General features: G+C 33.2%; 1 protein-coding gene across 1 annotated transcript; it reads left to right on the top strand.

Moving 5' to 3' along the window:
• Window positions 1-373: 373 nt before the first annotated feature.
• LOC133879696 (very-long-chain aldehyde decarbonylase CER1-like) lies at window positions 374-8,295 on the top strand. The gene is made up of 10 exons (XM_062318396.1): window positions 374-474; window positions 708-922; window positions 1,052-1,284; window positions 2,307-2,526; window positions 4,300-4,678; window positions 4,936-5,043; window positions 5,598-5,798; window positions 6,397-6,498; window positions 7,756-7,929; window positions 8,048-8,295. The coding sequence occupies exons 1-10, from the start codon at window positions 415-417 to the stop codon at window positions 8,210-8,212; spliced, it is 1,857 nt and encodes a 618-aa protein (XP_062174380.1). The 5' UTR covers window positions 374-414; the 3' UTR covers window positions 8,213-8,295.
• The last annotated feature ends 6,946 nt before the right edge of the window (window positions 8,296-15,241 follow it).

The raw sequence follows: 15,241 nt of genomic DNA, 5'->3' as shown, positions 1-15,241 counted from the left end.
AAGGTAAGAAATTATATTTGAATGATTTAAAGAATAAAAATCAAAATAAAAAAAATAATGTTTGAGTACGTACTGATAGTTATTTTTGAAAAAAAAAAAAAATATGCATCCAAACATTTCAATTATTATTGGAACTGTCATTTTAAATGAATTAATATCTTGATTCAGAAAAAAAGGCAAAAAGAAAAAAGGGACTAATATATTGTTTAAAAGCTCAGTCATGACACAAAAAAGGAGCCTGTAATGGGTTGCCACATGGCATTTGGGCGTTGGGGGACCTGCCATTGCATTCATGGCGGCTTAATTCTCTTCAACGAATTAACCAATAATAGAAGATCATAACGCATTATATATTGCCTTCCAAATCCATGCACATATCTTAGGAAGTTAGGATCGAGTATCTTAGGAGTATATATGGCTACCAAACCAGGGATCCTCACTGACTGGCCATGGCAGTCTCTTGGTAGCTTCAAGGTATTGGTCATGCATGCATGCAGTTTATATATGGTCAAGTTTGATGTACAAATTAATAGCGGTTTTATTATATACTATGAAAAGATTCACTTGTTGATGTTGTCGATCGTGTGAGCTTTGGTTTCTTATTATATTTTTACTATGGAAAAGCAGTTCTAGCATCTTTCTTCTTTAATTTATTATTATTATTTTTTAAATTTCCTTAATTTTGTGTTCTCCTGTTGGGAATTAAGTACGTGATTTTGGCTCCATGGGCGGTTCATAGCACTTACTCGTTCATGCTAAAGGGAGAAGACGTCGGCTACTTCCTTATACTTCCATTCCTTTTGTTGAGGATGCTGCACAACCAGATATGGATTTCACTATCTCGTTACCTAACAGCCAAAGGCAAAAATAGGATTGTGGACAAAGGTATCGAATTTGAGCAGGTTGATAGAGAAAGGAACTGGTAAGTAAATTTGCTTTATTTTTATTTTTATTTTTGTGTATTATTTCACATGATAAGAACAATCACAGCTAGCTGGAAGCTCTTTCGATCACTTCCATGCATTGACACATGATTGATGTTTGTTTACAGGGATGACCAGATCTTGTTCAATGGAGTGCTATTCTACATAGGCCATATGATTCTTCCAGGGACTCATAACCTGCCCTTCTGGAGAAGTGATGGTGTGGTTATGGCAACTCTGCTTCATGCGGGTCCAGTGGAGTTCCTCTACTACTGGCTTCACAGAGCATTGCACCACCATTACCTTTACTCTCGCTACCATTCCCACCACCATTCTTCCATTGTTACAGAACCAATTACCTGTAAGATACTTCATTTTTTTTTAAGTACGTTTATATATATATATATATAATGTTACTCTTTACATACTAGCTGACATAGTGTGTCTTAACTGAATATTCATGTTAGCTATGCTTAAAATCGTAACGTTCTCTATTTCTCGATCTTTTATTTATATATATAATCTCGATCTTCCGAAATATATGTAATTATTCCCCAACGAACCCTTTGAATTTTCTTTATAAACAGTTATTGCATGTTTGGTTGAGACTTGTACATCTGATGTACGGTATTTGGTCCCGTCGTCAGGCCAAACATTTTTCTGAGGTTGACGTCTACTCTACTTATTAATTAAATCCCACTTATTACGAAGAAATCTAAACCCACATTTGGGAGAATATTAAACTCAACATTGTCCATGAGATTTTCTTTTCTTATGCTTCGTACGGATGAAACCATGTTATAGCATTGTTCTTTAAAATGAGGGTGATCGATTTGGTTCCTTCCAATTGATGAAAACAAAATAAAATAATTCTATGACTATTACTAAAAACTTCATTTTTTCTCCTTCTTTCATTTTAATGATTTATAATTAAATAAAGATATATGTTTATATATATAAACTAGGCCATGGTCTGTCAACTATGGGTCTGCCCATAATAAACTAGGCTGTCATCTAAACTATACCATGATGAACAAGACTCCGACGATTATAAGGGTATATATGTCATTGGAGCGAAGGACACAAGCTAAGAATGTTACATTAGTAATTACGGAACGCGTACGCTGCACATGTCTAACTTGCGTCGTGCGTGCATGTAGGCAATGAACACAAATTTAAGCTATATATTATTGAGATGGAATAATAACTCGATTTATTGAAGAAAGAATACATTATCTCTTCTAACTATTAAAATTTTTTTGATGTTTTTTTTAAACTTTCAAATTGCATAATAGTTGGAAGGCCGGGGGCTATATGAAATATATGTACGTAGTTCGTCAAGTTAGTTTTCTAATATAATTGTATGTTCATATTATATGGCAGCTGTGATCCATCCATTTGCAGAACACATAGCGTATTTCATACTGTTCGCAATACCATTGTTGACAACATCGTTCACGGGGACTGCCTCAATAGCATCCTTCTTGGGTTACGTCATGTATATTGATTTCATGAACAACTTGGGTCACTGCAATCTTGAGCTCATTCCAAAGTGGCTCTTCACCATCTTTCCCCCGCTCAAGTACTTCATGTATACCCCCTCGTAAGTCTCCTGAGCTGGCCTCCTACTAATTATATCATACTATTAATTTTTAAATCATTTATAATAACTTAATTATTATGAGAGAATCCTTTGGAGAAAAGATCAAGAGTATTAATTGCACATTAATATTTGTGCCTTCAATATAAGGTATTAATTGCTCAGTGTCTTTTCTTTTTACCTCTGCATTCTCGATCTTTTCAATGTTATCTGCTTTCAGTGCTTTGTTGGATGGGATTTCAAATTTTCAACTCTAAAATTGAACAATTATTGAATTGCTGCATCGAGAAGCGTATAAAATTGCTGCATACACTTGATTATTGATAAAGATAATAAAGTAACATATATGTTGGGATTTTACCATACCGGTTTTGTTTGGTAAGTGATTTGACTTGTAATGCTAAAATTGTGAATTGTTATGTTTTTAGAATTAGTAAATAATGGTATATGTGATATTTAGTAAAAAAATTTATATTGAAAAATAAAAAAGTTTGCATTTTAGTGAATTTTTTAATTGAATAATAATAATAAAATTATTGATATGATATAAAAAGTGAAAAAAATGTGAATATTTTAAAGTTAATTGTTATTGAAAAATGTGAGAAAAAAAAAATACTTGAATAATAGAAAAATACTATTTTGACATGACAAACTACTTGCCAAACATGGCCACTAATAAACAAGGGTGCGTTATTTCAACCCAAAAAGTGTTGTTCACAATCAGCTCAAAAAGTGTAGATCTCACTTGAGAGCTAGAGATGCAAAACTAACACTTTTAGAGCATCTCCTTAGCATCTTCAGCAAGAAAGTTAAAATACCTACCGAAAAAGTATAAATATCTATTTTAACTACTCATTTTTTTTTAAATACACTTAAATAGATTCTCTATTCTATCATCTACTTGCATTTAAATATTATTTTTCATTCTTTTTTTATTATTATTTTTTTCTCCTCCTTTTCCCTTCTTTCTCAGTTTCTCCATGCACTTCTTCTCCCCTTTTCTTCTTCCTGTCCGATCACTCTTTCTTGTTCTTTCTTTCTCTTTTCGTTTGAAACACACCAAGAGAGAGATCGAGGGATTTAGGGAGAGACCCATGAGAGGAGAGCCGGAGATGGAGAGAACCAAGAGGCCAAGACTGATCCGAGAGAGAACCCGCTAAACCCAACGAACCCAAACGAAACCCATCAACCTGATCCTCCATGAGTCGAGCTCCAATTGCCTGAGATGAGTTTCGGTTGAGCTAGGCGCGGATCCGGCGGAGTCAGAGGTGATTTCCGGTGATTATGAGCAATTTCTGATGACTAACCAAGGAGTTGATTTTGGTTGATGATTTTTAGTTGAACTCATCTAATTTTGAAGCTTGAATGTGTCTCTCCTGTTTCGGTTATGTGTATCACGGCTAAAGCTAAATTTATGGTTGATTTTGATGATTTTAGTTGGTTGTTCATGGCCAATTTTTTTTGGTTGGTTATTCATGGCCGACTGTTTTTCTAGAATCAGCGAGGGACGAAGAGAGAGAGAGAGAAAATATTAATAAAAAAAAGTGTAAACAAATGAATAGTAAATAGGTACTGTTCATGGTTAAGGAAAAAACGCCAAAGAAGCTAATTTGTCGGAGAGAAAATAAAGTGCAAAAATAGGCTAAAGTAGGGACACTGTTGTATTATCATCGTCACAAAAAGTTCAGGATTATCTTGATTATCTTGACTCCATTAATTGCTGTTATCTTTATATGAATTTTAGTAAATTATACTCTAAAATCTTTGACTCAACAGGTTTCATTCACTACATCACACCCAATTCCGCACCAATTATTCACTTTTCATGCCTATATACGATTACATGTATGGGACCATGGACAAGTCCTCGGATGCTCTATATGAGGCTTCACTAAAAAGAGGCGAAGAGTCACTTAATGTGGTACATTTAACGCATCTAACGACACCAGAATCCATTTATCATCTACGGCTAGGATTTGCCTCCTTAGCCTCCAAGCCCCACAAGTCCAAATGGTACTTGCTGTTGATGTGGCCAGTGACACTACTATGGTCTTTGATTCTAACTTGGAACTATGGCCGTACATTTGTTCTAGAGAGCATCACCTTCGGAAAACTCAAATTGCAGTCTTGGGTGATACCAAGATACAATATACAAGTAAGAAACGTACCTTGGCAACTCTCATTGTTCATTTCTCTTACTATATATTGCCATCCAGCTTGTGTTTAGTTTTAGTTGACCTAGACTCGTTAAGATTGTGACACGTGCTCTTTGTGCCTGTTATGAGACACGTGTTCCAATTTCAACGAGTCTAATTCTAACTAGAATTGAACTCAAAAGAAACCTAGCTAATTATTGCTGGTCAAATTCAATTTGATTCAACTACTTTTTTTTTTTTTTTTAAATATCTTCAGTATATGTTACAATGGCGAAGGGAATCTCTCAACAACTTGATTGAAGAAGCTATACTAGATGCTGAAGTGAGAGGAGTTAAGGTGCTAAGTCTAGGTCTTCTAAATCAGGCAAGTAAATCCAGCTTTCTAATATTAAATTGATAAAGTACAGAAACTACATGCACTTATCTTAGTCAAAAGTCTAGGTTTGCGCACAACCTTACTCAATGGGCCGTCTTTACTGGTCACAATTAATGGAAGCATTCATATTGTGTCTCTCCCCCATTGTTGTTGTCCCGATTAGTAATTTGAACTCCACCTAGGCGTTTCATTTCTTATTGTGTCTTTTTGTTTTTGTTGTTAATTTCTTTTGTTTTGGTTTATTTGCTTTTGTTATTTGCTGAAAAGAAAAAGAAAAAGAAAAAGAATCTAGCATTCTAATATATTACTTGAAACTCTGTCGGTCCAATGGTTGGTTTACACAATGGAGAATTGTTGATGTAAGAGAATTAAATTCAATCCATATCCTGGATCTCTGATATGATTCAGTCTTATTTCTATATTTTTATCCCCATGAGCTCCTCCTATTGGAAATGTTGAAGAAAGTGACACAAAGAAAAGACATAGATATTCATTCTTTCTCACAGTATTTTATCAATATTTATTTATGTAAATTTTTGCAGGGGGAGGAACTTAATAAAAATGGTGAGCTTTACATCCAAAAGTACCCTCAGCTTAAAATAAAGCTGGTGGATGGAAGCAGCTTAGCAGTGGCTGTGGTGCTAAATAACATTCCAAAAGGAACAACTCAAGTGTTTCTCAGGGGCAGCCTTACTAAGGTTGCTTACGCAATTACCAATGCTTTATGTGAAAGGGGTATCCAGGTATGTTTTAATTGTAGAATTCTTGCTCAACCTAGAGTGCAATCTTATATTTTTACTTCTTCTTCTTCTTCTTTTTTTTATTTTTTATTTTTTATTTTTTTTTTATTTTTATTTTTATTTTTATAATGTTGCTTAGCTTAAAAAAGAAAAAAGAATATCGTTGAACTACATGTGAGGAGAAGTATTAGAGTATTTCATTAGTGATTAAATTCAACCATTCAAATCAGTTTAAACTTTTAGAATGGTAAGTGGTGATTTAAAACTACTTTATTCAAGCATTTGGCTTAAACAAGCTCAATTTCTTATAATCAAAGTCCTTCTAATATTCTTTCATATGTAAACGGAAATAATAGAACTAATCGTGGAAATTCGGATAAAAAGTATTCAATATTGATGAATAAAACTGGCCTCTCACATGAATAGTTAATATATAGATTTCATCTTAACTTCACCTATGTGCAGATTTACTGTTATGTTAAACAAGAGAGAAAGACATTCCTCAGAAAGAAGAAAAAAAAGAAGAAGAAAGAAAAGAGAGAGACTTAAGATTTTGCATTTAGTTTTTTTAACACTATACTATAACTGCATGTATGATCAGGTGGCAATACAATACAAGGATGAGTATGAGAAGCTTCAATTAAGGCTCACCACAAAGTCGGAAAATAACTTGATCCTTTCAGCAAGTTATGCTGATCAGAAGGTAAAATTTGCAACTCATTTCATGATTGCTCATGACAATCTTTCTTTTTGCTGGATTTAAAGAAAGAAATGGTATTAACAAATTCACCATTTTTATCGTTTATATATATATATATATATATATATATATGGTGGTCCACGTACATGCAAGAGGAACTAGTTAATTTGTATTAAACCCAATGCTAACAAGTTTTCTTGCTTATATAAAAAATCTAGCTCTCAAAAGAGCTTGATCTCTTTTATGTAACTAGTTTGTTTTGTTCATTAATTACTATGAGTAGAGGTGGGTAATTGAGATTTTGTAACTAGTGCTAGCTTGATAGTTGAGGCCGGCTATTAATATAATTTTGTAACAAGTTTGTTTTGTTCATTCTGCCGATTAAATAGTTATCTGAAAAATAGGAACATTCTTAAATATCTGGAAAGGTGGACAATTGAGATTAAGGCTCTTATTTAGTTTAGTCAATGATAAATTTCAATTGAATAATGATTCAATGCCACCTAAATATACAACTTTTCACCACCTTGCCTATGTGGCAAGGTGGTCCCCCACTATTTTTTGAGTTTTTTTATTTTTTAAAAATAAATTAAAGTGGGGAATCACCTTGCCACATAGACAAGGTGGTGAAAAGTTGTATATTTAGGTGGTAGTGAATCACTACTCATTTCAATTATATACTTGTATTCAATAATCCAATAAATTAAAAAGAGAGTTAATTGTTTAAGTGAACTGTTAAATGGTATGATAAGGGAAGTGTGACATTGATCAAAGTCAACCCCTGCAGGTAACGAGTACTTATTTACTCACCATAATTAATAGAGAAATTAGTACGGTTTATCTATAGATTTTTATGAGAAATATTGTTTGAAGTCCTACAATTTATACTATAAGTTATTTAAAAACTAACATGACAATTAATGCGTGTGGCACTTACCATATCAGTCACTAAACAATTAAATTTGTTTGTGGTTTACGTGGCAATGCCATGTTAGTTTTAAGTACCCATATGACGCCTATTTATCGCGCTAGCCACTGAATATATAATTAAATTTGATTATGGTCGACGAGATAATGCCGCATTAATTTGTAATAAGATACTAGTAAAAATGGTAGCATCATAAGCATTTTCTTTTTATGAGATTCATGGCATAATTAATAAAATATAAAAGGATTTTTTATTTTTAAGTGTTTACAACCCTATGGAGCTAATTGATCAAACTTTTAAAGACTATGATATGACATAATTGAAATTTGCAGACATGGTTAGTGGGAGATGGATGGAACGAAGACGAACAACTGAAGGCATCAAAAGGAACATTATTCATTCCTTTTTCTCAATTCCCACCAAAGAAAATACGGAAAGATTGCTTCTTCTACAGCACACCAGCAATGATCACTCCCACATCTTTCATCAACATGCACTCTTGTGAGGTTAATATTTTAAATCATCAATTATTTCAACCGTTTAAGCTTTTGATGATAAAAAAGAAAACTAGAAATTTAATCATTTGGTTAGTATTTTAATACTTTATCTTTCATTATGTGACAGAATTGGCTGCCAAGGAAAGTGATGAGTGCTTGGCGTGTCGCTGGGATATTGCATGCCTTAGAAGGGTGGAATGTCAACGAGTGTGGGAACACTTTGTTAAACATTGAGGATGTATGGAAAGCAAGTCTTCGACATGGGTTCCGTTCTTTTATGGTGCCCGTTTGATCGTTCTTTAGCTTACTTTTATACTTTATATTCATATGTAGAACATATTTATATATATCTCTATATATGTGTGTGCCTGTCTATTTTTATATTCTCTCCAAATAAAATGTAGCTACATATCTCATGTAATTTGATGCATTCAGTTCTACTGAAGAAGAAAAAGGACGTTTACACAAAAATTAGTTTATATATATGATAATAATTAGGTACCCAGAGGCTGTAGCAAGATCTATATACGCAGAGATAGCTTCATATAAACATCTTCGTTCAAAAAGCTATGAAAAAACATGATTAGACAGAGATGTACGTGTGTGAGTATGTGACATCTTATATAACTTAAGTTAGAATATATTTAGGTTATATTCTAAATATAATATTATTGATTTATATTTTTTAGTCTTGATCGATTTGTATTTTCTAGTATAAGTCGATTTAGGTTTACTTATATAGGTTGACTTATTCAATTATAAATAGGGACCTACATACTGTAAATAATCAAGTTATTAAGCAAAGTGTAGTCCTTTGAACTTTACTCTATTGATGTAGGTTATAGATCAAACCACGTAAATTCTCTGTCTCTTTTCTCTCTCTTCCATCCTTCGAACCCTCGACCTGGTCCAGGTAACAAATGCCACCAACCTGTAACATCCCTAGCCCGTAAAGGGATAGGATTGTCACTTTACTCTCTCATAGGCGCAAAGATTACTAAGGTTTATCAGAGCAATTACTACATGCCATACTAAATGCATGATAGCGAAATTTAAAACTTCATAAAATGAAGAAAGTTTGTTTTTTTTTTTTAAAAAAAAAAAAAAAAATTATGATTCTTTATTAAATAAGTCATAATCTTGAAATCGTGCCAATGCACTTCCTAAAAAATAGTATGTATCTCAGATGGACTCAATACTTAACCCCGCCCCCATTCCGGCCTCCTAGATTGAACTGTTGATCACCTGAAAACAAAGAAGTAAACTACATGAGATGAAAGGTTCAATAAATAAATCTCCAACCATAAAACAGTTGAGTTAAATTCATTTTCTTTAAACCATTTACTTAACACGATTTATTTCTTGTAACACTTCAAAACACATTTAACACATATCACTATTTGAACAAGGATAAAACATTCTTCCTTGGGAAAAAAAAAAAAAAAAAATTCTTCTTTAAAAACTAGTACTTTAAAGCATATTTAGCACATATCACAAAAATCCCTAACCCTATAAATATACCCCTTAGTCGCCGGCCTCTCTTCTTCACTCAAAACTTTCAAAGCTGCTTCTTCCATTTCGTGGACCACTATAAATATACCCCTTAACCGCCAGCCTCTCTTCTTCTCTCAAAACTTTCACAGCCACCTCTTTCATTCAGCCACATCTTTCATTTCGTGGACCACTATAAATATATCCCTTAGCTGACAGCCTCTCTTCTTCTCTCAAAACTTTCTCAGCCGCCTCTTCCATTTTGTGGACCACTATAAATATACCCCTTAACCGCCAGCCTCTCTTCTTCTCTCAAAACTTTCACAGCCACCTCTTTCATTCAGCCACCTCTTTCATTTCGTGGACCACTATAAATATACCCCTTAGCCGCCAGCCTCTCTTATTCTCTCAAAACTTTCATAGCCACCTCTTCCATTTTGCGGACCACTATAAATATACCCCTTAGCCGCCAACCTCTCTTCTTCCCTCAAAACTTTCACAGCCGCCCCTTCCATTTCGTGGACCACTGCAGGTATACTCTCTTGTCCCTTTGTTCTTCTTTCTTCCATTTTCTTGATTTAGCCATAGATCATATGTGTTGTCCCTTTTCATTGCTTTTTTGTTGGTTTCCATTTCTGTTAATTGGAGTGTATTGTTTTTATTTCTTCTTTTCTTTTCCTGTTGGATCTAATCCGTAGCAGCCCCACAACCTAGCTTGTCCTTTTCTTTCTTCTTCTCTCCTAGCTGTGAGCATAGGAGGAGTAGCCCTCATTTTTCTTCTTCTTTTCTTGTGGACAACATGGTCCCACGTCCTTGTCCAGCTTTTGTTTCTTCTCCCCTTTCTTTTGTTCCTTCTTTTTTATAACAAGACATGTCTAGTTCTTTTGTCCTTTTCTCTTCATTTTAAAAATTGAGAACTTGCTTATTATTATTTTATTAAATGTTTTATTTTTGTTGTTTTCTTCTTTCTTTTTGCCTTTCATTCTATAGATCTACTACAGGCCTTGTGGTTAATTGTTGCTTTGTCCTTTAATTCCCTTTTAGTTGTCCCGTCGAAAGCATGGTTTTCTTTTGTTGATTATCTATTCTTTTCTCTCTTATTTTCTGCTTTTTCCCTTTTTCCCTTCTAAACCCAAAGAGATCTCATTCCTGTACAACTGTAAGGCAGATTCTAGAGACATGGGTGGGTCCCACGTAGTGAGTCACACGTGAAATCCACCTCATGTCTCTAACCTCCTGCACAACAGTGTGCAACTGTTGTGCAGGAGGCTTTTTCCAAACCCAAAACCATCCGTAACAAATATATGTGGTTGGTTTCCATTATTTTTCCCTGTACTTAATGCAGTAGGTCATGTAATGAAATTAATTTTGTGCACTTTCCTTTTCTTGCCTATTTTGCTTTTCTTCCTTTTTTCGTTCATGGGTAATTGATAATTTCCTATTGTATTTTAAGAAACTAATTTAACTACTAACACTAAAAAAAAAATCACATTTTCTTAACGGTTTTCAAAACCGTCTAGAATTATAGTTTTACAGACGGTTTTATAAAACCGTCTGTATATTTTAATTTCCAGACGATTTTATTGTAACCATCTATAAATTTACAGATAGTTTTAATAAAATCGTTTAGAAATTAATAATCAGATAAATTTAGAGACGGTTTTTTTGAAACTGTTTGTATGTTACAAACAGTTTACAAAAGGTTTCTTTGGAAACCGTCTGTAACATTTTTTTTTCCTGTTTCTTTCTTTTTAAAACACATCGTTTTTCTTTCTCACTTTGAAAAAAAACCATCTCTCTCTTAGAGCTCTTTGTCGTTCTTCTTCCTCTCTTCGGCAGGCGATTGAAGACAGACGTCGACGAGATCTGGATGGTCGGCAGGAACGGGACGCACGACGGTTTTTCGGTCGAAATTGTCAAAGCTACGCCGGTGTACGTGCATGGGTTTGACAGATCCGGCCGAAACCCATGCTCGGCTAGATTTGTTGCTGGAATACAGAGAGAGATCCGACTGGAATACGTGGATTTCCGGCCGGTTCTCTCTTCCTCTCCCTTTCTCTCCTCCCTCGGGCCTCCTCGTCACCACTCTCTTCCAAACTACCAGACGGATCTTTGTTTTCTTTTTTTGGGGGTTTGGATTGTGTTTGTTGTACATTTTGTGTTTGTTTTGGGTTTGGAATTAATGTTTGATGGGTAGTGTGAGAGGATGGGTGCGGTGGAGAAGAAGCTGATGGAGATGGAGATCGCGTACGTGCGACTGTGACAACCTTCTGGTGGTCCCTTTAGCTGGCGAGATGGACAAAAATAATAATAATTATAATTTTAAAAAAAAAAAAAAAAAACAAATTCTAGACGATTTTGGACAAAACCGTCTGGAATTGTGGACGGTTTGGCCCAAACCATCCATAATCAGGATTAGTGACACATTTTCGTGGACTTTTTAAAATCGTTCAGAAAAAATCGTCTGGACCTTTTTCAAGACGATTTTTTGCAATTTCTGGAATTCTTGAAATTTTTGTAGTGTAATAATATTTTAGTATGCTTCTAATAATTTATTTTGAGTATATGTATAATTTTGTGATATCTAAGTTTATCAAAATTACAGTTGTTACAAAGTATAAAAGGACGGGTATTGATAAGCCCTATTATATATTTTATGGAGTTATTTTAACAACCGGTAATATTTCAGAAACTTATATGTATATATATAATGAGGTCTGTCTTCTTAGCACATGCTGCATTTTTCCTTATTATATTAACAACATGAAACTTTATCAAATTATATGACTCCAATAGAAAATAATTCTTATGATATTTGCCTTTATTGAATCCTATTTCTAATAATAAAAATATGTTATTAAACTTATTTAATAGTTTAATTATTATACGGTTAATGTCGTTAAATGTACTTCGGGAATCCATTCTCAATAGACTAGTAAGACGAACCATAGTAGCATCAGTATGGTGTCTAGTGTTGAGTTGTAGTATTAATTTATTGGAACCTGTATTCAAGTGACTAGCTAGCTGCTAAGGAAATTGTCTTAACTGCATTCAGAGAGGCAAGTAGATCCTTTACGCCTTCTAAAATTGTTTATTTCATCCCTTATTTTTAGCATAGTTGTGGATAATCGTTATATTTATGTATTACAAATTTACCTTACGTACATAAAAGATTTCTAAAGAATGTTGAAATGAAAAGTTGTTTGTGGAAAAATGATACTTTTGAAATCCAAAATTTGTTGAGAAAAGTATTAGTATGAAATACATTCCAATATAGTAACTTCTTTATTTTTTTTTTAAAGTTCCCGATATGGGGAAATCGCTAGTTTTAGAAAGTGATAAAAAGTTAAGTATATAATTGTAAAACCCTCATACATGTTGCCTCTATATATACAAGAAACGTGAAAGAATGAGAAAAGTTTTATGAGATAAATAATGAGAAAAGTTTTGTGAGATAAGGGCACGTGTGTGGAGGAGATTATTTTTTACCCCAGAGATATTGACAGATTCACAGAGGATTAAGCTCGGTACCGTTGCTTGAGATGGAAGCGCACTTGCTGAAGAACGTTGAGAAGGCAATAATCCGTCTCTAGGTTATACGAAGTGCACTTTCATTAATTAGCTGACGGGGTAGGCCTGCGGCCACAGTTACCTGCCATGATCACAACAAAAACCGCGCAACCCTAAGTACAAATGGCGTAATAGTGTATATGGGCCATATTATGAGAAATTTGTTTTAAGCATATTAGTGTAATTATATGTTTCAGAGAAAAGAAATATGCTTTAACTTAGTTTTATTGAGAATGACATCGTTTTTAATTAGCGATATGAGACAAAGAAGTTTTGAAAGGTTTCCAAGAGATTCAATGTTTTTTTTCTAAAAAAATAAAAAATAAAATTAAAAAAGGGTTTTAAAGAAGAAGGTTTATCTTATTTAAATAGTAATATGTGTTAAATGTACTTTGAAATGCTACAGGAAATAAATTGTTTTAAGAAAAGGGGTTTAAAAAAAAATGAATTTAACCCAACAGTTTTTTGGTTGGGGATTTACTTACTGAGCCTTTCGGCTCATTCAGTTTTACTTTTTGTTTTCAGGTGATTAGAAGCTCAGTTTAGGAGGCTAGAATGGGGGCGAGATTAATTATTAAGTCCATTTAGACTGCATACAATTTTTATAATAAGTGCATTGGCACGATTTAAGGATTTGACTTATATTTTGTTTACAACAAATCTTTCCGTAATTTACGAAGTTTTGAATTTGGTGCCTTATCTCGTCATGCATTTAGTATCGCATGTAGTAAATGCTCTGGTAAACCTTAGAAATCCTTGCGCCTCTAAGTGAGTAAATTGTCAATACTACTATTTTTTGGGCTGGGGTTGTTACAGTTTGGTTTGAGATCGATTCATTTATTAAATAAATAGAGTTTGAACAAAAAATTTGGATTGCTTTTTAAATGAGCCAAACTCGTATATGCTTGTCTAACTTCTTTTTTCTTTTATTTTTATAATATATATATATTTTTTAACTTCGTAGTGGGAACATGTAAAGTATTTAGAAAAGATAAAAATTAATTATCCTCGTAATGTACTAAATATAGCTTGAACTATTGTAAAAAATAATTATTAATGGGTTTGTGCACGTGTAATGAATATATATATATATAAGACAAACATATAAACTCGAAATTAGATTATTTAAGATTCGATTTAATTTATTTAATTACTTAAATAATAAATCTTAACAATGATTAAATAACCAATAATTAGTATGGATATATGAAAAAAATTAAACAATAACGACATTTAAGTTATATATGATAATATGAAACAAATAAGCCAATTGAGTAACTTGTGAAGAAGATTGAATTCGTTTAAAAAAAAAATTAAATGAACTGGGATTGAACAAATTATCTAGCTCGGTGACAAGCTCGACAGCTCGTGTTCAAAAATACTAAACAAATCAAGTTTAAACATTCAATACTCTACTCGACTACAACCCTAGGCGGCATATATTTATATGTACCTAACCAAAATTCTATCAATATGATGCATCATTGACCATTTTTTTGTTTTCCTTTTTTTTTTTTTTTTTTTTTTGCCTTTTTCATTTTCTTAAAAAAAAAAAAAGGTTTATTCGAGCTTTTCTTTTAGGCATATATATAGATTTGAATTTGGACATGTTTCATATTTAGTTCAAAACAGAAGAAAATTAGTGGTTTCTCCATTGAAAATTAGCCAATCCCTGGCCTCTATTGAAGCATTTTCAACATATTTTTTTTTTAATTTTTTTTAGTTATCCAAAAAAGCAATATTCTGTACCCTACCTTACTTTTTCAACACACACTCTAAAAGGCTCTTTATTTTTATTTTTTTCTCTTTACTTTCTTCATATACTATTTTTTTTTTTTTAGAAGATAAAAATTCAATGTCCATCAAAGTGAGACGAGGAAACATACCCATTTCTATAACATCCCGACCTAAACTAGGGTTAAGAAATCTGTAATTTGGATCCAATGGTTAGTGAAGATTAAGGTTAGACGTAAATGATGAAAAGATGGACCCGAATCGACACTCGGACCAATTTTTGGCTTGGGTGATTGATCACCAAGGAGCCAGGATCGATCACCAGGGTCCTAAAAACCCTAGTGATTGATCACAACCATTTTGTGATCGATCATGCATAGCTTGTCAGTGTGCGATTTTAAGTATTTTTAGGACTCTCAGATGATGGTTTTAGCATATAAATTCACCTTTAAGCTAACCCTAGCCTCCATTTCCATAAATTCATGATAGTTTTGGCTTTTATAACTCCAACTCTTCACACTCATGT

Source organism: Alnus glutinosa, chromosome 10 (assembly GCF_958979055.1).
Source record: "Alnus glutinosa chromosome 10, dhAlnGlut1.1, whole genome shotgun sequence".
NCBI classification, from domain to species: domain Eukaryota; kingdom Viridiplantae; phylum Streptophyta; class Magnoliopsida; order Fagales; family Betulaceae; genus Alnus; species Alnus glutinosa.
The sequence above is the reverse complement of the archived record's forward strand: the minus strand, read 5'-3'. Positions and strand labels throughout refer to the sequence as shown.